General features: G+C 41.9%; 2 protein-coding genes across 4 annotated transcripts in view; one reads left to right on the top strand and one right to left on the bottom strand.

Annotated features, from left to right (window-relative positions):
* Positions 1 to 3190, bottom strand: part of rnft2 (ring finger protein, transmembrane 2) — a 52326-nt gene extending 49136 nt beyond the window's left edge. For 2 of the 3 annotated variants that reach the window (XM_041202580.1, XM_041202582.1), the window contains exons 1-3: positions 3132 to 3187; positions 2685 to 2766; positions 606 to 1084 (exon numbers count right to left, since the gene is read on the bottom strand). In XM_041202580.1, the coding sequence (XP_041058514.1) occupies positions 606 to 1084; positions 2685 to 2766; positions 3132 to 3156 (586 nt within the window). In that variant the 5' untranslated portion in view covers positions 3157 to 3187. Of the gene's footprint in view, positions 1 to 605; positions 1085 to 2684; positions 2767 to 3131 lie in introns of all 3 variants that reach the window. The other variant, XM_041202581.1, reaches the window with a different exon arrangement.
* A 155-nt stretch (positions 3191 to 3345) lies between these two features.
* Positions 3346 to 24575, top strand: spring1 (SREBF pathway regulator in golgi 1). The gene is made up of 5 exons (XM_041202583.1): positions 3346 to 3599; positions 21144 to 21300; positions 21544 to 21695; positions 22371 to 22484; positions 23149 to 24575. The coding sequence occupies exons 1-5, from the start codon at positions 3489 to 3491 to the stop codon at positions 23230 to 23232; spliced, it is 618 nt and encodes a 205-aa protein (XP_041058517.1). The 5' UTR covers positions 3346 to 3488; the 3' UTR covers positions 23233 to 24575.
* The last annotated feature ends 338 nt before the right edge of the window (positions 24576 to 24913 follow it).

Below are 24913 nucleotides of genomic sequence, written 5' to 3'. Positions count from 1 at the left end.
AATTAGGGATGGGCAACAAATGCTGGTCTTGCCAGTGACACCTTCATCCCGTCAAAAAAATATTTAAGAAGTACTGTTGCAAGAAACATACTAAAGGTTGCTGCAAATGTTTTACTGATCTCTGATGGTTTACCAAGAATACTAGCACAAGAGGGCACAAAAAAACTGTGATGACACATGCATGTACACTCCTATTATTTTCAAAGGGAGTATGAATATATGCCCATAAGCACCTCCTCAACCAAATAATTTTTAAAATTATGAGCTTCCAAAGTAACAAAATAAAAATGCTCGTACAAAAGGCTGACTAAAAGATGTATCTTGAGGACCTTAAACAGATCACCTTCTGCTCTTAAAGTTACATTGTTTGTACAGCAGCTGCACTAATAGGGTGCAGCTGTGCACAATTGTGACAGATATCTGAAAAGACCCTGTTACTTGCTGTGAACACAGAAGGTCCAAAGAATTTGTTCTGAGACGCTACGGAAAAAGTACAAGATTTGTCATTGCACCATAAATAATCCAGTAACTGTAAAAGAATATGCATCTCAGTCAAACTGTTATTAGTAAATACAATTTTAACAGAAGGATCTATATGCCCATACCAAGCTTATGTTGAAAGCAAACTTTAGCCAGTAATATTAAGATAAAAGGAAGGCCCTTCTGAAGCCAGGTAACTGCAGCTTTCAGCTCTGAAAGTGCTGGAGCAGGAGTGCCAGGGTCTTCGCTGACATCTTCTGTATTTCCATGGCGATCACCAGAAACGTGTAACAGAGAGGAACGATGGTGACTGTGGTGGTAATGATGATGCCGATGGCGGTGATGGTACTGCATATTCTCTGTGCGAATGGCTCCCTCTTCCTGTGGGGTCATCTGAATAAACACATCTCCACTTCCAACCGATGCACTCAGAGAAGATCCCAGCACTAGGCCAGACTGGAATGATGCAGCAGTTATTGGGCCTGATTGCAGACCTGCTAAACCAGAGAACATCTGCTGAGCCGAGGAACTTTCAGGTTTGAGTCCTTCAAAAACACCATTCTCATCCACACTGGTCTCTGAACCAACTGTCTGACTCCTTGTCCTAAAAGAGAAAAAGAGTCAAGTTTGCAAACTACATTGCAATTAAAAGTGGTGTCTAAAAGTGTAACTTTACCAGTATCACAATTACAATACATGTGTTGACAAACACACACAAGCATAGTGCAGTACTCAGAAACAATAGGATAATTAATGAGGATGATGGATAAATTCATACAGAAGATAACTCTAAGGCAAATATTGTTTGTAAGGTATACAGTAATGCAAAAGCCAAAAAATAGATACTGGAAATTTGAAACTTAAACACAATGTGCTGGAAATAATATTAGTCGTAGATTTTTTGTTTGAACAACTCATTTCCGAATGACATTCTCTGCATTTCCAGCATTTTTGTCTTGCTATTCAAAAATTTTCTTCAGCTTCTCACCTGTGCCATCATTTGCCACTTTTTAATACAGAAGAGGGAATCTTAACCACCCCCCAGGACCATCGACAGAGGGGAGAGTTAAAATTTCAAAAAGTAGAAACTTGATCCAAATGCGGCCACTCAGTTTTAATGAAGCCACGTTGCATGGGGTGCAACTAATCTGATCTCCAGAGGCGAATGTGTAATTTAAATATTTTAATGGGGCTGTGTGTCAAGATTTGTCAGAGTTTGGAATTTAAGCACTGCAGGCCTGATTTCCCAGAGCTTGAGAAGCCCTGCAGCTGAAGGGAGTAGAGAGCATTGGATTACAAAGGATATACAGTACAGAGACAGGCCAATCGACCTAACCAGTCCATGCCAACATTTATGCTTTACTCAAGCCTTCTCCAACTTTGCTCACTTAAATCTATCATCATTCTATTCCCTTATCCATGATATGCTTGACGAGCTTCCTCATAAATGCATCTTTGTATTAGCTTCAACTACTCCCTGTAATAATGAGTTCCACACTCTCACCACTCTTTGGGTAAAGAAGTTTCTTCTGAATTCCTTATTGCATTTCTTGGTGATCATGTTATATTAATAACTGACTATCTTATAATGAATCCAGACTGTTCCAGCAGACAAGTGCTTTGTCAACACTGTTTGTGGGCCAAAGGATGAGTGATTTTCTCTGGTCTCTCAAAGCTAACTGGCTTCCCAGTTATCAGACCCAGTACTAATCAATGACCCCATCCTCCCCACATCCAACAATCTCACCTTTAAACCAGGATCTTACCTTCCCTCAATTCTCTGTATTCCCTACTGTGGCCTATCAGTGACAGGCTTCCTGCCTAGCAGCTAACCAGTCTTCCAATCAGGTAAGCTAGTGGTCAAGAAATGACAAAAAAATTAAAATGAGGTCCTGTCATTAAATTTCGAAGAACCTCTGTGTTACTGGGTTTCCAAGCTGGTCAACATTTAAACAAACTAAACCAAAATTAATTTAAATTCACCTGAAGTTTAATAATATGACCTAGCTGGAGCAGATTTAAGATTCAATTTCCAACTGAAATATCTAAACATAGCAAAAATGATTAAAAATTAAATACCAAAATAAACCAATGCTCATGGTTTGAATTTACTAAATAATTCCAAGGACGAAGTTAATGTTGACAGTTGCCCTCTCCCACCCATCCCTAAACAACAGGTTTCACAAATAACTGCAAACACTTGCCTTTCTGGTGGGATGTTGTCAGCATTGCTACTATGCCTTCTCTGCATCTTCTTCCAGTCCCTCTTAAATTGGAAAAAAAAATCTAAATGCAATGAAAAGTTGTTTTACTGACATAAATATGAAAACGATAAGATGAGAAAAAGGACCAGCATTTATCTTTCTCTAGGTCGAACTGAATCATTTTAAAAATTACACATCACAAATGGCAAAATGTTGACTATCTTATTTTAAGACATCCTCTTCATAGCTGGTTAAATCCATATCAAATAGCTCTCCTATCCTTGTTGGTCTCAGGCCCAGTTAATAGCATCATCTACAGCCAACAATAACCTGGCTCCAACTGCATTTTCAAAGCAGTACCGGGAACACCCGGTTTAATTCTTAATGTTACATAAAGTTCACTTTAGATGAGCTAAGTGTATGAAGCTATTAGAGTTTGAGCCTCACCCCCAATCATTCTCTCCAGCCACATTCACCATGACTGACAGCAGTTCCTTTGTTTTGACTTATTTAACCTTTGACACACATGACGCAGAACGTAACGTGCACGCTGCAGTTTTGATTGACAGCTAGATTATCCAGTCAATGTAGAGAATCGAACGCCCAGCGGCGAAGGCGGTCCAATCGGACGCCAGTCCCGGGGCGGGATTGCATCCCCGGTTTGTCTCTTGTTTCTGAGCGGAGGGGGCAGCGCTGGCTCGACGGCGGTGGCCGGGGCCGGCCGGATCCAGGCGAGCGAATCGCTGATCGGGAGCCGGCGATTGCAATGAGTTGGGGTTGGTAGTGCGGATCAGAGTGGAGCCGATGGTGCAGTGTTTCTCTATGGTGTGGCGCAAGGTGCTGAGGAAGCGCTGGGTCCTCGCCGTGGTGTTCGGCCTTTCACTCATCTACTTCCTGAGCAGCACCTTGAGACAGGTGAGTGTCCGCCAGACCGAGAGAGGGGTCAGTGTCCGCCAGACCGAGAGAGGGATGTCAGTGTCCGCCAGACCGAGAGAGGGAGGTCAGTGTCCGCCAGACCGAGAGAGGGAGGTCAGTGTCCGCCAGACCGAGAGAGGGAGGTCAGTGTCCGCCAGACCGAGAGAGGGGTCGGTCGGTGTCCGCCAGACCGAGAGAGGGGTCGGTCGGTGTCCGCCAGACCGAGAGAGGGGTCGGTCGGTGTCCGCCAGACCGAGAGAGGGGTCGGTCGGTGTCCGCCAGACCGAGAGAGGGGTCGGTCGGTGTCCGCCAGACCGAGAGAGGGGTCGGTCGGTGTCCGCCAGACCGAGAGAGGGGTCGGTCGGTGTCCGCCAGACCGAGAGAGGGGTCGGTCGTTGTCCGCCAGACCGAGAGAGGGGTCGGTCGGTGTCCGCCAGACCGAGAGAGGGGTCGGTCGGTGTCCGCCAGACCGAGAGAGGGGTCGGTCGGTGTCCGCCAGACCGAGAGAGGGGTCGGTCGGTGTCCGCCAGACCGAGAGAGGGGTCGGTCGGTGTCCGCCAGACCGAGAGAGGGGTCGGTCGGTGTCCGCCAGACCGAGAGAGGGGTCGGTCGGTGTCCGCCAGACCGAGAGAGGGGTCGGTCGGTGTCCGCCAGACCGAGAGAGGGGTCGGTCGGTGTCCGCCAGACCGAGAGAGGGGTCGGTCGGTGTCCGCCAGACCGAGAGAGGGGTCGGTCGGTGTCCGCCAGACCGAGAGAGGGGTCGGTCGGTGTCCGCCAGACCGAGAGAGGGGTCGGTCGGTGTCCGCCAGACCGAGAGAGGGGTCGGTCGGTGTCCGCCAGACCGAGAGAGGGGTCGGTCGGTGTCCGCCAGACCGAGAGAGGGGTCGGTCGGTGTCCGCCAGACCGAGAGAGGGGTCGGTCGGTGTCCGCCAGACCGAGAGAGGGGTCGGTCGGTGTCCGCCAGACCGAGAGAGGGGTCGGTCGGTGTCCGCCAGACCGAGAGAGGGGTCGGTCGGTGTCCGCCAGACCGAGAGAGGGGTCGGTCGGTGTCCGCCAGACCGAGAGAGGGGTCGGTCGGTGTCCGCCAGACCGAGAGAGGGGTCGGTCGGTGTCCGCCAGACCGAGAGAGGGGTCGGTCGGTGTCCGCCAGACCGAGAGAGGGGTCGGTCGGTGTCCGCCAGACCGAGAGAGGGGTCGGTCGGTGTCCGCCAGACCGAGAGAGGGGTCGGTCGGTGTCCGCCAGACCGAGAGAGGGGTCGGTCGGTGTCCGCCAGACCGAGAGAGGGGTCGGTCGGTGTCCGCCAGACCGAGAGAGGGGTCGGTCGGTGTCCGCCAGACCGAGAGAGGGGTCGGTCGGTGTCCGCCAGACCGAGAGAGGAGTGGGGCGGGTGTCCGCCAGACGGAGGGGGAGGGGGCGGGTGTCCGCCAGACCCACACGGAGGCGGGTGTCCGCCAGACCCACAGAGAGAGAGGTCATGGTCCGCCAAACCCAGAGAGAGAGGCGGGGGCCTGCCGGGCCCAGAGGGAGGTGGGTGCCCGCCCCATGCACAAACCCTGATCCAGATCACTGCCCACCCCTCCCTGGACTTTAAGATAGGCTAAGCCCCCTCCTTATCTGAAAGACTTGAGACAGATTGGTGCCTCCACACCAAACCAGAAATGGAACATTGCCCCCTAAGTCCCTGAGACTGCTCAGTACCTCCTTCCTGCCCTGAGTCGGATTGGTGTGCTTTTCCCTCTTCTGAACTCTGAACGGTCAATGCCAACTCCTCCCTATCCTTAGATAAATCAGTAATTTCGGACCCAATATTCCGTGACAGGTCAGTATCCTCAAACCCACTGTCCTGAGATAGGTTTTTGCCCCCATCCAAATTAGTCCTTGAGCCCTGAGACAGGTTAGTGTGCCTCCTTTCCCTTATTCCTGTCAGTGCCCTTACCTTGAACAGGTCAATGTCTCCCCAGACCCCATATAAGATGTTTTTAACTCTTCAGGGTATGAGGGGTAAGCATCAACCCATGTTGAAATATTTTTCTAATTAATAGGGTCTTATTGACTTGAAGACATGAAGGTTTCCAAGATTACTAAATTGCACAAATTTATTTGGGGAATACAACTGGAAGTTTAAAATGATCAGTGTGTCTGCTGTGGGAGACCAAGGCCTTAATTCTTTGTTGACATGTTCTTAAACTGCTTCTTCTGTCTCTGTAAAATATATGTTTTCATATCCTTTCCTTTACTGGAAAAACAGTTATTTATATGGCTGGTCCATTTGAGCTTCTGGTCAGTGGCAACCCTGAGGATTTTGATGGTGAGTCATTCAGCAATGGTAAATTGTTGAATGTCATGCTGAATCCATAGTGCTCTTTTACCAAGTCCATTTCTTTTATCAGTATCCAAAGAATACAGTTTTAAGGCAATCGGCATAAGAACCAGAGGCAATGTAAGGAGAACTGTTTTCACACAGTGAGAAAAGGAGCATAGCCTAAGAGGCTGAAAGCTTGGCTTCTAATGATGAAGCAGGAATGATAAGTGATTGGGACCAGTATCTGCCCTTGGCTGGTTAAAGCAACAATAACTTACTTATACAAATAATTTCACTCTTAAAAATAAATGCAGCTCCTTTAGATCACTCTTCCCACAGCTATTAATATGTTAATAGGAGCCAGACAAGTTGAGCCTGCCAGGTTGTAGAAGAGACTGAGAGCAGCACAAAATTTTGAATGGGGCCAAAAGACAGTGTTGGAGGCAGAAGAGAGTCAGTAACTGATCCTTTGCAAGAACAATGGAGAGAGAGAGAGAGAGAGGAAAAGAAGCTCTTGAGCTAGGCAGAAGAAATTAGAGAGAGACTGACTAATGGACCCCTGTGGTAGGACCAAAAGCAAGCGTAACAGAGGCCCTGTGCTGGAGGAAGAAAAATCCAGTAGAAACCAAGCTGAAATTGGCCCTATGAACATAAAGATTTAGAGAAGGGATGAAGAAAATAAGAAGCAAAATAAAGGCTGATTCTGTATAGCATGAAGAGAAATCCAAAATAGGGCTGTATTAAAGACTGCGGATTTCAGGGGATGCATAGAAATACTGAGGTGAGTGCAAAGTTAAATGTATCTTTCCAGTAGCCTCTACACTATCCGTTTAGCTCAATTGATTACATTGTTGCGTCAGCAAGTTGGGTTTCAAGCTCGACTCAGGATGTGTGCCATAACCTAGTCTGACAATTTAGTGCAATACTTAATGAATGCTGCACAGTTGGATGAGCTGTTAAGCGACGAATTGTAAGTTTGTCCATTGGGGTAAGTGCATATTAGAGATCTCAAGGTAATATATAAAACTGAGCTAGGAGTTCTTCTGATAACCTGATAAATATTCTTCCCCCAATCAACACTAGTGATGCCTTACTATGTGCAAATGTAGACTTACTACGTTCAGGTAAATAATAGCAATGACTTTTTTTATTTTTTCATGGGATGTAGACATTGCTGGCAATGGCAATGTTTGTTGCCCATCCTAAATGCCCTTGAACTGAATGGCTTGCTAGGTTATTTCAGAGGGCATTTAAGAGTCAACCACATTGCTCTGGATCTGGAATTACATGCAGAACTGGAAAGGACAGCAGATTTCCTTTCCTAAAGGACATTAGTTAGCCAAATGGGTTTTTACAACAATTAATGATGGTTTCATGGCCACCATTGCTGAGATTAGCTTTCAATTCCAGATTTATTAATTTAATTTAAATTCTGCCAGTTGTAATGATAGGATTTGAACCCAGGACCCAGAGCATTAGCCTGGGCCTTGGGATTACACGTCCAGTGACATTATCACTATGCACCACCTCTCTCCCAGAGTAATTTGTTACATGTAAAGTGAACTTTGGCCTCTTGTGCATCCACCACTCTCTTTGTTGTACAGTTGGCAACTGTGCCTTCAGCTGTGTATGCTCTGGAAATCACTCCATAAACCTACACGTCTCTCTCCTTCAAGACTCTCCGTAAAATCCACCACCTCTTTGACCAGACTTTTGGTCACCTTCCTAATATCGCCTTTGGCTTGACATCAATTTTAACCTGACATTTCTTCTCTGAAGCATCTTTGGATATTTTTCAATGCCAAAAGCCTCTATATTAAACACAGGTTGCTGTTGTTTAAAGATGTTTCTGAGAGAAGGGATAAAAGCCTTATAATATACTAGCTAAATTCCAGATCCAGAAATTCTCATCCAGTCTTCATAGAGGCCACTTGTGAAGGAAAATAAACCTCAAGTGTCTTAAGGGTATCCTCGGCTATTTTCTCTTGTTCGTGGCATATTGGTACGCACCTATAAACTTCTTACTAATCAAAAAACAAAGGAAATTCTTGCTTTTTTGCCCAAATTGTGAACAGCTCAGACCTTTTTGTTCAAATCTTGGCCATGTCAGGCACTGGACTCTTGTTCTTTTACCTCTAGCAAAACAGCTCAAATCCAGCCAAGAATCCTTAAAGAGTTGGGAGTGAGAATAGGTCAGGTTTCAGATATTTGTTTCTTAAAAGTCAACACAGAAACTATATCCAAGCATAGCAAAAGCCATTTCTAGCACTGAAAGAAAGAAGTTGTGTATAAATTTGTAAATTATCCCAAAGATCATGGCATCTGCATGGGTGAAAATGTTTGAAAATATATTATGGGATACTAAAAGTACTTGTGAACACCACAGACAACCAATAAAATTTGCAGTGGGTTTGGAAATATGTCATACTGTACTGGAATTCTTTTAAGGAGAGACAGTGGAGCTGAGCTTGTTTTAAATTTAAAAAAATGTATCTGAGACCATGATCCAGATCTTCAGAATCCTGAGATGCATAGATAATGTTAGATGTAGAAATGGAGAATGTTGATTCTGGGTTAATGAGCAAATAAATGAGATCTGAGATGAGAAGCAATGTATATCTAAGTAGTGGATATGCAGAGCAGAGTGCTACCGATAGCAGCTGATGTGGTCAATCAACTTCAGGAGGAACTGAAAGAATAATCAGCTTTGAATGGTACAGGGTTAAATATGCGCCAAGATGATCAGATTTTCACAATGGTGCCCTTGCTGCAGGAATAGAGAACAGTTTGCCTGTGGACGGCTACAGTTAGGTTTGAATGATGTGAAGTTTGATTACCTTTGGGAATTGAGCAGTGTTTCTGCAGAACTTTACTCATGAAATAAATAGTTTGGTTACAGGCTGCAGCAGAGTGATTTATATACATCCTTAATGGAAGTGAGTGAGTTTAATGGGTTGAATGTCATTCTGTGCTATGTTTTTATCTACTCCCCTTGAGCTCAGCTGGATTTGAGCTGTTTTGCTAGAGGTAAAAGAACAAGAGTCCAGTGCCTGACATGGCCAAGATTTGAACAAAAAGGTCTGAGCTGTTCACAATTTGGGCAAAAAAGCAAGAATTTCCTTTGTTTTTTGATTAGTAAGAAGTTTATAGGTGCGTACCAATATGCCACGAACAAGAGAAAATAGAGTTAAAAATTCACAATTTGTGTACAAAGTTCATTAATGGCTGCACACTTGACTTCACCCTCTTCACCAGCATATTGATCGCACCTATTACAGGTAATAGGATAACTGAAGACTGCTCCATATACCCCAACAGGAATGAACACATAAACCATGCATTTTTACTGCAACCTCAATGTTGCTGTGAAACCGTAAATCCTGATCAGTATGTGACTGTGCAGAGAAACATAGACCCTGATATTAATCTGAAAATGGCTTCCACGTGGGTGTGGGTGGGAAACCCAGAAATCAACTTGGGTTGGAATCTATGATCTCAAATCAATTGTACCAACTGGTTTTAACTTCTGTTTCGCAACCCCTTGCTATGCAGCTGGCAGGCTCATACCCACATGATGCAGTCTCAGCTGTATTTAAAGGGACAGTCCACAAATGGAAATTGGAGGTATTCAGAATGAATGATGCACCTGGAGCAAGGGCAGCACTCAAACTTAATGAAAGCTTGTTAGAATTCCTGCTGGGTGCAGTGAGGATGAGGAGGAAAAAGAACTTTCTCCAGCAATGGGAGGAAGAAACCCGTGGCTCTCATCACATGGTGTGGTTGGAAGTAGCTGTGGTTGGAAGTAGCAGGAATGTTGTGCCTGGTCATGGACATAATATAGGAAGTGGCTTAATTACCTAATCAGGTCAGGAAAAATGAGAACATTTACTTCTGTACTTTCATCCTGTGTTTTAAACCTCTGTGTCTTTTCACTATGTTTTACTGAGCATTTTCCTTCACATCACTCCTTACACCTGTTAATTGTATCGATTGAGGTTGAAGGATATACAGGTGGAGAGCATTGATTAGATGGCTAATGGTCAGCGTGAATCAGGGGAATACTCTCCATACCCAGCACAAAGGAAAATGGTTGTGGTTGTTGGATGTCAATCATCTCAGTCCCAGAACATGACTGCAGGAGTTCCTCAGGGTAGTGTCCTAAGCCCAACCATCTTCAGCAGCCTCATCGATCACCTTCCCTCCATCATAAGGCCAGAAGTGAGAATGTTCTCTGATGATCGTACAATGTTCAGCACCATTCGCGACTCCTCAGATACTGAAGCAGCCTGTGCCCATATGCAGCAAAACCTGGACATCATTCAGGCTTGGGCTGATAAGTAGCAAGTAACGTTTTCACCACACATGTGCCAAGCAATGACCATCTCCAAAAAGAGATAATCCAGCCATCTCCCCATGACATTCCATGGCATTACTGTAGCTGAACACCCCACTGTCAGCAACCTGGGGTTGTCATTGACATTGACCAGAAACTGAACTGGACCAGCCATATAAATATTGTGGCTACAGGAAGAGGTCAGAGGCTGGCAATTCTGCGGCGAGTAACTCACCTCCTGAATCACCAAAACCTGTCCACCATCTACAAGGCACAAGCCAGGAGTGTGATGGAGTACTCTCCTTATCTGTGGGTTTACAATGTGTCACTGATCTTCATCAAACTGGTCTGCAGTGGTGTGGTACAAATGATGTGGCACTGGTCTAGGTGAGGGTTCATGGCAGAAGGAGACATGGAAGTGGGAACTCCATTCACAGCACTCCTACTCTCAGCCTCACCTGATTTCCTCTTTCAACCTGCACCTGTCATGTTGCCTCGACTCCTGATGCCCAAATCTGGCCCCACACCCAAGAGCTTAGGCCAAAAGTATCCCAATAGTCAGGGCAGGGATTTGGGCAGCCTATCTTTAGCTCTGCTGAAGCCTTGCAGATTGCAGCACATAGAAGTCGTAAGAAGTGTGAGCTGAAGAAATTATAATTCACATGGGTATATACATGGGTGTTGACAAAATGTAAAGTTGCAAATATATATACATATAATGGGAGTAGTTTATAGGCTTCCTAACAAAATGACACTGTAGGAAGGGGTATACAGGAAGAATCAATGGAGGCTTCTAAGAAGGACACTGCGATAAATATGATTGATTTTAATCTAATATAAATTGGACAAACCAGAAAGGCAAAGGTAGTCTAGAAGATGAATTGATAGAGCTTTTGGGGCAATTTCTTAGAGCAACACACATTTTAGAGCCAATGAGACTGCAGACTATTCTTTTCCTGATGTTGTACAATGAGGGCAGGATTGATTAATGATCTCAAAGTAAATGACCTCACATGCCTGGTAACAGTGACCATAACATGATTTGAATTTCACATTTAGTTTGAAGAAGAATGGGTGTAAGACTAGTGTTTTAAACTTGAATAAAGGCAATTACAAGGGCATGAAGATTGAGCTGGCTAAAGTGAACTAGGAAAATAGGTATGAGGTAGGTCAGTAGAGATGCAGTGGCAGCTTTTAATTCTTTAGGCCTTGTGCATATGTGGGTAAGGAAAAAAGAAGGGTGTGGAGTGCCACAGTCAGGAATTGTCCAGAGAGAAAGAGACAAGAGAAGGGGGACAGGGAGAGGTCCGAAGAACTGTCCCAGAGGCAGGGGCAAAGAGACAAGGGACAAGAACAAGTCCCAGTTGAGTTACAAACAAAGAACAAAGAAAAGTACAGCACAGAACAGGCCCTTTGGCCCTCCAAGCCTGTGCCGATCATATTGCCCATCAACTAAAACATTTTGCACTTCCAGGGTCCCTATCCCTCTATTCATGTATTTGTCAAGCTGCCTCTTAAGCATCACTATCGTACCTGCTTCCACCACCTCCTCTGCAGCGAATTCCAGACGCTCACTACCCTCTGCATAAAAAACTTGCCCCGCACATCTCCTTCATAGTTTTCTCCTCTCACCTTAAATCTATGTCCCCTAGTAATTGACTCTTCCACCCTAGGAAAAAGCTTCTGACTATCTACTCTGCCCATGCCACTCATAATCTTGTAAACTTCTATCGTAGCCCCTCAATCTCTGTCACTCTAGTGAGAACAATCTGAGTTTCTCCAACCTCTCCTCATAGCTAATAACGTCCAGACCAGGCAACATCTTGGTAAACCTCCTCTGCACCCTCTCCCAATGCCTCCACATCCTTTTGGTAATGTGGTGACCAGAATTGCATGCAATATTCCAAATGTGGCCTAACCCAGGTTCTATACAGCTGCAGCATGACTACCCAGCTTTTATACTCAATACCCCTGCCAATGAAGGCAAGCATACCGTATGCTTATTATTACGAAAAGGAGAAATTGTCTCCAATTAAAGAAAGCGCTGCAGGAAGCAGACTTTAAGTGAATTGGGCTCAGAAGAAGACCTGGTAATTGAAGAGGGCTAAGGAGAAGACCTGAAGATCCAAGAAGGCAGCCAAAGGTTGGTAACTCTGTTTGGCAGTACAGAATTTGGGTACTGCTGAACAAAGAGACGTCAAAGCTTGTCATGATACTTGGCAAGAATACCAATATAAGGGAAAAACGACAATTTATACTTTATGAGAAGATAGTGCTGATTGGTTAGCAAGTGGACTCAGAATGGTAGCGGCGTTGCCATGGAGAATGCACCAGTTGATGGTGACTGACAGTTAACAGAGTTCAAACAATGCTTGGCAGTAACTGGCAGTCACCATCAATTGGTGCTTTCTTCATGGCAGTGCCTCTACCAATCAGAGTCCACCTGCTGACGAATTAGCACTCCCTTCTCATACAGTATAAATTGTTTTTCCCTTATATTCATTAGGACACTTTGCAATATAAGACAAAAAACTTTGACATGCCTCTTTTTCAGCAATACTCAAGTTGGTGACTCCATGCTGTGGGCTATTGGGGCAAAGGTGCCTCTTTGGAGCAGTAGTGTCTTGCTTGGCATGGCCAAAGAGCTTGAAAAGTGATCCCAAATTTCTGGAGTTTTTCCCTATTCATTGCATCATTCATCATGAACATCTAGCAGACAGATACTTCAAGTATGAAAATGTTATGAAAGTGGTCCTTGAAATTGTCAATTTCATCCGCTGAAATGGGAAGACTGACTGACAGCTCAAAAATGTTATTGAAGAGCTGGATCTTGAAGACCAGCCTGATGACGTCTCTTTCTGCTGTATTGTGAGGTGGCTGTCAACCAGCAATGTCTTGAATAGGTTTGTGGAACTGTTGGAGCCTATCATTGCTTTTCTTGAAGAAAAGAAAAGATCCTATCCACAGCTGGAAGATGACGAATGGATGCAGGACATGATGTTTCTTACTGATATTATGAAACATCTACAAACTTTCAACTTGACACCCCAGGGGAAGGATAAGATTATTTATGATGTTACTCGGACAGTTTTCAGCTTCCAGAATAAAGCAAAGCTTTTGCAAACAGACATGCTGTCAAGAAACTTTAACCACTTTCCCCATCTCAGAAGGAGGGTAAACAGATTTCCTGATACTGAAGTAAAAAATCACAAACTCGAAGAATACAGGAATAAATTACAAGGACTGCTTGATAATTTTTGAGCCAGGTTTGATGATTTGCAGAAGGTTGAGATCCTGCTTCGCTTTTCTTGTAAACCCATTCATAGTGGATGTGGTCAACAATTCTGGAAACCCTGCTTATCAAAACATCTGCTGTAGAAATGGAACTATTGGACTTCCAGGAGGACCAGGGTTTAAAGATGATGCATAAATTGAATAATGGAAGCAAGTGCCAGAAACAAAATATCCTCAACTCAAGAAAACTAGTAGGTGACTCATTTCAATTTTTGGCACAACATACTGCTGTGAATGGCTGTACTCTTAATGAAGTTTGGAAAGTTGAAACATCGTGTAGTCCTTACAAATCAATATCTGATGGAGCTCCTTAGTACAGCCTTGATAACATTTCAGCCAGGATTTGCAAAGACTAACAGCCAGGATGGAGACCCATAAGACCTCTACTAGCAATAATTAGCTTGTGCAAAGTTTGTTCATGTCTTGCAGCCTTTGAACATCTGAAGATTATTGTATGCGGCTTTTGGGTTCAGTAACTTTGGCCATCCCTGCTCTAGGGGATGAATGCATCATCTGTGGCTAATTAAGGAAGTTAAAGATAGTATCAAATTGAAAGAAAAATTGTGCAATTCTGCAAAAATTAGTGGTAGGTCAGAAGATTGGATAAATTTAAAAACCAGCAAAGAATGACTAAAAAAGTAAGAAGGAGGGACAAGTTAGAGTACGAGAGAAAGCTAGTTAGAAGTATAAAAACAGATAGTAAGCATTTCGGCAAGTATTTGAATAAGAAAAGGGTAACTAAAGTGAGTGTAGGTCCTCTAGAGAGTGAGTCTGTGGAATTAATGGGAAATAAGGAAATGGCGGAAATGTTGAACAGATATTTTGTGTCCAGCTTCACGATAGAAGACACAAATAACATCCCCAAAATATTTGTAAATGAAGAGGTGGAAGGGAGGGACAAACTTAAAACAATTACATTTGCCAGGGAAAAGGGTACCGAGAAAACGATTAGAACTAAAGGCTGATAAGCCATAGGACCTGATGGCTTGCATCCTAGGGTGCTAAAAGAAGATGCAGATAGTAGATGCATTGAATTTACTTTTCTAAAATTCCTTTGATTTTGGAAAGGTCCCATCAGATTGGAAAATAGCAATGTAACTCCTCTATTCAAGAAAGGAAGGAGACAGAAAGCAGCTAACTACAGGCCAGTTCACCCATCATCTGTCATAAGGAAAATGCTAGAATCTAATATTAAGAACTTTTATAGCAGGGCACTGAGTGCAATTAGGCAGAGTCAACATGGTTTTATGAAAGGAAAATAATGTTTGACTAATTTATTAGCGTTCTTTGAGGCAGTAACAAGCAACGTGGATAAAGGGGAACCTGTAGATGTGGTGTACTTGGATTTCTAAAAGGCATTTGATAAGGTGCCACACCAAATTACAAAATAAGTGTTCGTGCCATTGGGGCAAGCATACTATCATGTTTAGAGGATTGGTTAGCCAGCAGGAGCAGAGAGTAGGGATAAAGGAGTCATTTTTGTGTTGGCAAGCCGGTAAAGTGCCACAGGGATTGGTGCTCGGGCTTCAACTACTTACGATCTTTTTCAATGACTTGGATGGAGGGACCAAATATATGGTTGTTAAATTCGCTGATGACTCAAAGATAGGTCAAAGAGTAAATTATGAGAAGGACATAGGAAGTCTACAAAGAGACTTGGGTTAAGTTAGTGAGCAAAAAAGTGGCAGATGGATTATAATGTGGGAAAATTTGAACCCGTCCATTTTGGCAGGAAGAATAGAAAAGCATTATATTATTTAAATGGAGAAAGATTGTGAAACTCTGCAGTACTGAGGGATCTGGATGTCCTGGAACATGAATCACAAAAGGTTAGTATTCAGGTACTGCAAATGATAGGAAGGCAGATGGAATGTTGGAGGTAAAAGGTTATCAGGGGGTGTGCGGGAATGTGGAATTGAGGTTGCAATCAGATCAGCCATGATCTTATTGAATGATGGAGCAGGCTTGAGGGGCTGAGTGGCCTACTCGTGCTCCTAGTTTGTATGATGGGACTGTTCCCAAATCCACTGAATTCTGGAAAATCACAGGCAGCGCATCTACTATCTCTGCAGCTATCTCCTAAAGATCCCTAGAGTGTAGGCCAACAGGCCCTGGGGATTTGGTGCATTTTAATCTCCTAATTTTCTCCAATACTTTTTCTCTGTTGATATTAATTTCCCTAATTTCCTCACCCGTTTTAGCCCCACGTTTATTTCTGAAATGACACTTGCATGTTTCACTGTGAAGGCAGACAAAAAATATTTGTTCACTGCATCTGCCATTTTCTCATGCCCCATGATGATTTCTCCTGTCTCTGATTCCAATGCACCAACATTAACTTTAGCAACTCCCATTCTTTTTATATACTTATAAAATCTCTTTCAACCTCTTTTACATTACAGGCTAGTTTACTCTCATTCTATTTTTATCCTTTTTCTCAATTCTTTGCTCTTTGCTGGTTTCTAAAACACCTAATCCTCAGACGTGCTACTGTTTTTTTGCAATAGTGTAAGCCTTTTTTTAAAAACTAATACTATGCCTAACTTCCTGAATGAGCCGCAGATGTGTCTTTCTTGCTGAGTTTTTGTTTTTCCATGGTTTAAGTTTAAGATTCCTGTTTGTGATTGGATTATGTCAGTTCCGAATTTAACTTTGAATTCAGTGGTATTATGATCACTATTTCCTAATGGATCTTTTACTACAAGTGTACTAATTAACCCTGTTTCATTATGCAATACTAGACCTAAAATAGCTTCATCCTTAGTTGGTTCCAAAACATATTGGTCCAAGAAACTGTCATGAAAACATTTATCTTCTAGACCGTTCTTGCCAATTTGATTGTCCCAGTCTATGTAAAGATTAAAATCCCCTGCACTTATCACATCACCTTTGTTACAAGCTCCAATAATTTCTTGCTTAATGCTCTGTCCAACGGTATAACTACTGTTAGGGGGTCTGTAAACTACTCCCACCAGTGTTTTCTGACTCTTGCTGTTTCTAATTTCTACCCATATTGATTCTACTTCATGATCTTCTGAGGCCAGATCCTTTCTCACTAAAGTCCTCATATCATCCTTTACTATCAGGGCTACCCCTCCTCCTATGTCATTTCATCTGTCTTTCTGAAATATTAGGCAGGATTTTCAGGTTGTTGGCCAGGCGTGCGCGAGAGTCGACAGCATGCCCGCCGACAATTAAGAGGCCTATTAAGGCCATTAATGTAGTAATTGACCTGGATTTTTCGTTGCCCGTCCAACATTACGGTTGGCGGGCGGGTGAGTTGGCCAGGTGGCCTTTGGATTTTTGAGGAAACCTCACCCAAGAATGGGATGAGGTTTCCGATATTAATTTTAAAAAAAAATGTTTGGGCAGAATTTTTATCATCAATATGTTTAGGTGAGTGATTCTTACGGGTGGAAATTTTTTTTTGAATTTTATAATGTTTATTTTTGGCTTTAAAATTCTTCAGCAGCTCTGTGTCTTTAGGGATTTTTCATTGCATGCTCCCCCGCTCCCATGCTGACTTCAATGCTCGCCCTATTCCCGCCCCCAACCTGGCAGCACTGGGACTTTCAGTGCGCCTTTCACGCTGGCTGTCTGTTAATTGGCTAGCCAGTGTAAAATCGAGGTAGGGGGCTGATCGCGGGTGGTGGCCCGTTTTCCCAGTTGCGCCTGGGCCACTCACCGCACCTGCCCAACGATCCGAAAATCTTGCCCATTGGAAATAATATTTATTTCCCAACCTTGATTATTTTGTAACCATGTCTCTGTAATGGTAATTAGATCAAAATCATTTGCTTACCTCTATTTGTGCCACTAGTTCATCCACCTATTGATGATTTTTGCATTCAGATAAAGATCTTTCAATTTCCTTTTTTTTACTTCTATTCCCTGGAATGACCTTAGAGATGTACAATTTTTGTTAAACTCACTGCCGCTCCCAGTCCCATTCTGCTTGTCTTTACCAACATTGCTATACTCCTCCGATGCCTTGACCTTTTTCTTTGGATTTCTAAATCTCCCTTCACCCGAAGCTTTTCCAGCCCCCTGCATCTCCGCTGTTAGTTTAAAACCCTGTCCACACCCCTGGTTATATGATTGACCAGGACACTGGTTCTCAGCCTGGTTCAAGTGGAGCCCATCCCAACAGAATAGTCCACTCTTCCCTCAGTACTGATGTCAGTGCCCCATGAATTGAAACCCCTTCTTCCCACATCACTCTCTGAGCCATATGTTTACTTCTCTAATCTACTTGACCCTATGCCAATTGGCGTGTGGCTCAGGTAACAATCCAGAGATTATTACCTTTGATGTTCTGCATTTTAGTTTGGATCCTAACTCCTCAAATTCTCTTAGCAGAACATATTTCCTAGTTTTACCTATGTCGTTGGTTCCCATGTGGACCTCGACAACTGGATCCTTCCTCCACCCACTTCAACTTCCTCTTCAGCTGCGTGGAGATGTCCTTAACCCTAGCACTGGGCAGGCAACACAATCCTCGGAGCTCCCAGTTACAGCTGCAGAGAATATTTATCCCTCTGACTATACTGTCTCCTATCACTACCACATTCCTCTTTGCTCCCCACCCCCAACTTGAAAGGTATCCAGCCCTATTCCTAATCTACACAGGTAGCAAGCACATTGTACATTTTGGATAAATTCAGGGCCTGAGGCTCTTCCATCACTACCTGCTAGATCCCCTTACCTGCCTGACTCACTGTCGCACCCTCCTGTCTCTGACCAGTGACCAGTTCTAAAGATCTGCCTAGCCTAAGGAGTTGTGACCACCTACTGTGTCCAGGTAACTTTCCCCCTCCCTGCTGTATCACAGTGTCTGCAGCTTGACCTCCTGGTCAATGACTCTGAGCCGAAGCTCCTCAAGCCATTGACACTTACTGCAGATGTATTTGCCCTGGATCACGCTGGTGTTTAGGAACTCTCACAATTCTGCAGACACACCACAACATCTGCCCTGCCACCTTTATTATGTGTTAATTAATTTATTATATTTTAATTAATAAATGCTACTACTCCCATAAGCTTTACAATTGCTACTCTAAAACCTTACTACTAATAAAACCTTACCAATAATTTGTGCCAGTTCTTAAAAGATAAAAGAGCAAAATACTCACTAAGCAATCACTTATCTGGCCCCGTGACGTTACACTTCATTTTCTTCGAATGTGGATAGGCCGCAGACTGAGCCCCACCAGTAGCAGGATTACTGGGTGTGCTCTCTGTCCACAGACTGAGCCTTACCACCATCAACACTAGGCCTGCTCTCTATCTCACCCCCTCATGTGCTCTTTTAAGCCTCTGGGTCCACTCTTAGTCTTGCCCGCTCTCACACTGAAATGTTAACTCTGTTTCTGTCCATAGATGCTGCCTGACCTGAGGAGTATTTCTGTTAATCAGTTTATATTTCCATTCAGATTTCCAGGATCCACAGTCTTTTGCTTTTGTCTTGGAAGGAGTGTATTTAGGTCTTTTCAAAATAAGGCGGAGACTTTTATGCTAACAATATGAGTAGTGTGAGGATGTCTGAAGAATTAATTAATTCACCTTGAATTTGAAATTATTTGAATTAATTTTTGCAGACTGTTTAGTGGCTGATGCATTTCATAACAAAATTTGCTCTAAATTTATTTTTGAAAAGGAAAACAAAATGTTGCAATTTTTTTTAAAACTGTAACTTGGTAAAATGTATTCCAGGCAAATTGACTTATCTAGCCTGAGATAAAAATGGATTTATAGATGTAGATAATGGGACTATTGCATCTGTTGTTGCACCACATCTGCCAGTGTAATGGGACAGGCTGCAGGTGGATGGGAGGCTACCGCAGCCAAATCCATTTTTCCTTAAACTCATGTATTATTTCAAGTTACTTGCCCATGAGAGTGCTTGGAAGCTGCAGCTGGGATTAGAATGCTGAGGGGCTTTGCTTTACCCAAACATGGTGCATAAGTAGCTGATCGTGGCAATTTTTTTTAAGATCACGGCCTTTGTTTCCAAATCCTGAATGTTGCACCCATTAAAATGTATTTAGAAGTGACTATCCTTTGGTTATATTTGGTTCTTGTAGCATGAACGTGATAACAGAAACAGAAATCGGTTTCATGCTCGGATGCTGTCATTTAGTCTTAACTAAATTTACTTGTACCTTATTTGAATACAAAAGCAGTCAAAATTAGATAGGCTCCTCCCTTTTCAAAATGAATGGTGTATTTTTGTATGTACACTATAAATACAGTAGCCAGTCTGTACAAATGAAGCTATCATCACTAAAATAAAGGTAATATATCAGCAAAGATTCTGGTAAGAAAAGTGTGAGTCTGTCTGCTGGGTTTGTATTTTAATTATAATTTCTTGTGAAAGTTAATGTATGGGATGCCCAAACATTTGGAAAACATGAATCATGGTAATAGCTAAAGCTGTTAATGAGTCCTTTAATCATCTGTAGTATTTAAGAAAGGTTTTTAATTAAAATTGTCATTTATTCATCCTGGCATTTTTATAATCTGTTGTATATGTAACAGATGTTGAAAATTCTACATTCTGTCCAGATAATTTGTTGACTTCTTAGCACAGTGATGGTGTACCATAGAATCACTTAATATCCTTGTTAGATTTCATGACTTTTCTGCAGTTATGCAACATACATGAATTTTGTTGTTAAAATAAGTGCTAATTGGGCAAAATATTTATTACAATTTAGCTTTGCGATTTATCACAATAGTTATGAATTGTGAAATTAAATCTTGCTGCCCCTATTCTACACCAGAATTAGATAAGGTGTGAAGGTAGGCATGTGTAAAGTCCTTATTTTTTCACTTGAACTGCCTTTTGAAAAAAAAAATCTTCCAGTGGTACGATTATACATTCTGGTCTTCCACACTTAAATTACGTTGAGATATTACTTTGAGCTAGATAACACTGGTTTGAAGTATTAGCAGTGACTGAAATATAAGGATATGGAATTCTAATGTCAGATTATTAAGTGTCGACCTTGGCTCAATCCTGACACTCTTGGCACTGAGTCAGGAGGTCTTGGGTTCAAGCTCCACTTTAGCACTTGAACACACAATTTCACTTGACATTCTGGAGCAACACTGAAGGAGCGCTGTATGGTCAGAGCTGCCTTAGTTTAGATAAAATGCTAAGATGAGATCCTATCTGCCCATCCAGGTTGCTATGAAAGATTCCTTGGCACTATTCAAGGAAGAGTAGAGGAGTTCTCCCCGTGTTCTGGCCAACAGTTATCCTTCAAACAACATCACTAAAACTGTTGAATTCATCATTTATTTCATTGTCATTTGCGGGAATTTGCTATGCACAAATTGATTGCTGCATTTTTCTCCATGGTAATAGTGACTACACTTCAAAATTATTTCATTAGCTGTGAAGTGCTTTGGGATGCCCCGAGGTTGTGAAAGACACTGTAAATTCAAATCCTTTCATTCAAGCTTTTCAGTTCAAGTGTAACTTTTCTTGTACCAAATGCTAAATGAGTACTTAGATTATTTTGGCAGAAGTTACTGATGATGCAAGCCACATTAGTACTAGGATATTTTTGTATCAACTAAGCAATTTTTTCTTTTCCTCATTGCATTCAGGAGGAAAGAACAGTACTTGACCGAAACTTGTTGCAGCTTCGAGGTTCCCAGCGACCGATTGTGTGGAAAGTGCGGTTCAACCTTGGGAACAGCAGCAGGCTATATACACAGTGTCGAAACTCTATCCAGGGTAAACTGCTAATTACAGATGAACAGGGTGAGGAAATGTGACATCACCTAGATTCCATTTACCAAGCACTTACACTTGCTCGTTATCTTTTAGATTCACTAGTCTGTTGTTTAATATTAGTCTCCTTTGTTTTAAAGAGTTGATACTCTTCTGAGTAAAGTGTATTCTTTGTCATAGTGACATTGTCTCCCATTTAGAACAAGCTGCACAACTCTTGAAATTTGCTGCGAGATTTTCAGTTGTTTCCCTTTCTTCTCCATTTTATTGCAGGCTATGTGTGTGAGAGGAAAGACTTACTTGTGAATGGCTGCTGCAGTGTAAACACACCTAGTACAAAATTATATGCATGTGATACCTGCCTGCCCAATGACTGCTGTACTGTGTATGAGTACTGTGTCTCCTGTTGCCTACAACCAAATAAGGTAAGAAAATGCATCTCCCTGTATACAAACATCTGGCTTTTGACAGATTGAGAATGTAGCCATTCAAAACGTGAGTAAACCTTTCAGTACGTCAACATTCAGAATGAATAATGCAGCTACTTCAGTTTCTAGATTTAGATGAAGTTGGGTGTGAGGAGGCAAGTGTGGGGCACTAACACTGGCATGGACCTGTTGGGCCGAATGGCCTGTGTCTGTGGTGTTAATACTATGTATGTAATAGTTTAAAAACGCTCTCAGAGTATTTGGCCTGATCAAACTGTTACTAAATTAACAATAGTGGTCCAGCATGAGAAATTAGAAATATTGCATCCAACTGAATAGTTAGTCCAGTAAGAGATTAATATTGTTTTGCAGCAATTGGCCTGAAGAACACTCCTGTAAAGTAACACGTCGATTAGACATTCACTGCAAACTGTAATACCACACAAGATGAAATTAACTTTGAAGAAGAAAGATTTGCATTTATAGAGCCTTTCATGACCTCAGGGTGTCCCAAAGTGCTTTACTGACAATTAAGTACTTTTGAAGTATAGTCACTGTTGTAATGTATGAGACTGTGGCAACCAATATGTGCCCAGCAAGGTACCACAAAGGATAATATTTAAAATATTGTATTGTGAGCTACATTTAAAATCTGTGATTTCTGATTCTCAGCAACCTCTATTGGAACGTTTCCTGAACAGGGCTGCAGAAGCCTTCCAGAACCTGTTTACAGCAATTGAAGATCACTTTGAGCTCTGCCTGGCAAAGTGCAGAACATCATCTCAGGTTCGTAATGAGCTAATTTCAAACAACTACAGAGTTAGTCAGTGCAAAACACAATAAAAATCAATGCCACGCATCATTCCGTTCCGTTATATTTTCCATTATTTGAACAATATATTTTTTGCAATCTCTAGACTTCTAACAACTCTACTTTATCATATCTGAAGTGTGGGAAACAAGCTATACTTTTGTAGTTGGACAACTATGTCATGAACTAACTTTTATTAAAGTTGTGTTCAATTTAAAAAATTCAACATTACCAAAATAGGCCAAGTGACCTTCAATTTTCTTGAATGCCCATTTGTACAAATATATTCTGTAGAAAGACTCATATCCTGAAATTGAACTCTGAACTGCTGAAAACTATGTTTGTATGGGGTGGTATTCGATAGGAACATGCCCAAAGTCAACAACATCACTGCCTGAATATCACTATGCCTAATGTGAATGGATAAGCTCTTCATTCATGTTTTATTTTCTGAGCTGATCCTTGCAATCTGCTCATGGCTTCACTGGTTGCAGGTATATGGTGCAACGCTGCTAGTCTCCATGGACTAATGTTGTTTGAAAACAATACTGCTCAAATAGACATCTTGATGATCCTGTTTCAGGCTTTTCTCTTTAAATATATTTTCCCATCTAATGTGAATTATTTTTCCACCTGCAGAGTGTTCAACATGAAAATAACTACAGAGATCCTGCTGCAAAATATTGCTATGGAGAAGATCTGCCAGAGCTACTTCCACTTTAACCTATGTTATTAAAATAGCCATCATGACCAAACTTTGTACAAACCTCACTGTGGAAGGATTGCAGAAGTTTTGTTAAAATATGAGGAAACTACAGTAACTTTGTTTTTTACATCATTATTTAATATTTATTTTGTTTCAACTTTTGAACTGTCTTGATGGCAGCAATCAAGGTGACCAAATGCAAAACAATACTCTTCCAAATTAGTAATTAGTGCTATGCTCAATATTGCAGCCTTTGCAGACAACTGCCAGCAACTAAAGAATCATCAGCTACACTAATTACAGTTTATTTGCATATTTGGAAATTAATTTGTGCAAGATATGTAAATATATGCATATGTTTATCAAAACAAAGATGTACACAACAGTTGATTTATGAGCAGTTCAGGCTTTCTGCTTGCTTGAATATGTCTTACCTGTTCATAAAGGAATATGATCATATGATAGATGGAACCACGTTAAGGTTGGTAGTCCTGTTTTGAATACCAGTAAAGCATGATATTTGATGCAGCAAAATTGAATTGTTTAGTTAAATATAAACTGCAAGCATTTGAGATTGCTAAGATTAGGTTATCTTCACTCCAATCTAAAGAGAAATGTTGTGTTTTTGCCTTTATGTTGGGAACATACCTTCAGTAAAGATGTGACTTCTTATTTGAGCTACAAAAACTAAAAATTAAAATGATACATTTGTAAGCTCTGGTCCAAGCTCCAAAGAATATTGTACTCACTAATTCACGAAAGATAAGATGAAAATTGAAAGGAACATTTCCTGCACTATAGATAAAACAAACAAAAAAGAAAAAGAGCTTATTTGAGTTTCCTGATCACCTCTTGAATAAGGCAGTGTTATAGAAAGAAAAGTTGATAACCTGTAGCATTTAGATGGTGAGAAAACAAGCCTGTTCATTACAACAACCTCGGTTTTTAAGAAAATAAGCTATCCTTTAATGAATACTTGAGGTTGAAAGGCATTTGTCATGCATTATTTTCTTTCATTTGAAAGAGTCTCTAGGCAGATGAGCCAAAAGTATTAATGAATAAAATATGTTAAAATATGAGGCAGCATTGTTTGTGCTTTTTTTGTTTCATATGGTTGTGCATTAAACACAAGTTATAATGTAGAGTGTTTTTTTCCCCGAGGGCTAAAGAATAAATCATGTGCTTTCATTTTTTTGTTCTTTTATATTCAATGTTTCTGTTAACTTAATATAAGCTAACTTAATTTGTGTATGGGAATGAGTGTAAATGTAACTGAGAGATGTATGTTATTGATGTCATGCAATGGAATAACATCCTAATAAAGAACAAATGTAGTGGATAACATTTTTAACATTAACTCTCAATCAGACTCATCATTCTGTGGCAGTTTCTTTATTTCTTTGCCCTCCCCAACCAAGTTCCCAGGCTGAGTTAACATCTATCATAACGCAGAATGTTTGAGGGTGCATCTCCACTGTGGCTGTTGCTTTGACACCAGTAACTACAGTTCAGATTTCAGCCAGACAGAATTATGTTTGCATTGCTGAACTCCTGCTTGGTTAGAATGCAAACCTTATTGTCCAAGGGAGTGTTCTCTTTACATTGGGCAATCTTCCAACAGTGAGAGTATCCCTTCTTTAAAAACATGTAAACTGAGGTCAACCAGTTTTAAAAGGCCCCAGAAGCTCCTACATTCTC

Source organism: Carcharodon carcharias, chromosome 13, assembly GCF_017639515.1.
Source record: "Carcharodon carcharias isolate sCarCar2 chromosome 13, sCarCar2.pri, whole genome shotgun sequence".
NCBI classification, from domain to species: domain Eukaryota; kingdom Metazoa; phylum Chordata; class Chondrichthyes; order Lamniformes; family Lamnidae; genus Carcharodon; species Carcharodon carcharias.
Note: the sequence above shows the minus strand (reverse complement) of the source record. Positions and strands in the feature narration are given on the sequence as shown.

Bases quoted from the DNA above. Each gene is read 5' to 3' on its own strand.
- spring1 (XM_041202583.1), top strand. From the start codon at position 3,489: ATGGTGCAGTGTTTCTCTATGGTGTGGCGCAAGGTGCTGAGGAAGCGC. The intron at 3,600-21,143 runs GTGAGTGTCCGC...CATTGCATTCAG, and splicing joins TGAGCAGCACCTTGAGACAG to GAGGAAAGAACAGTACTTGA. The intron at 22,485-23,148 runs GTTCGTAATGAG...TTCCACCTGCAG, and splicing joins AGTGCAGAACATCATCTCAG to AGTGTTCAACATGAAAATAA.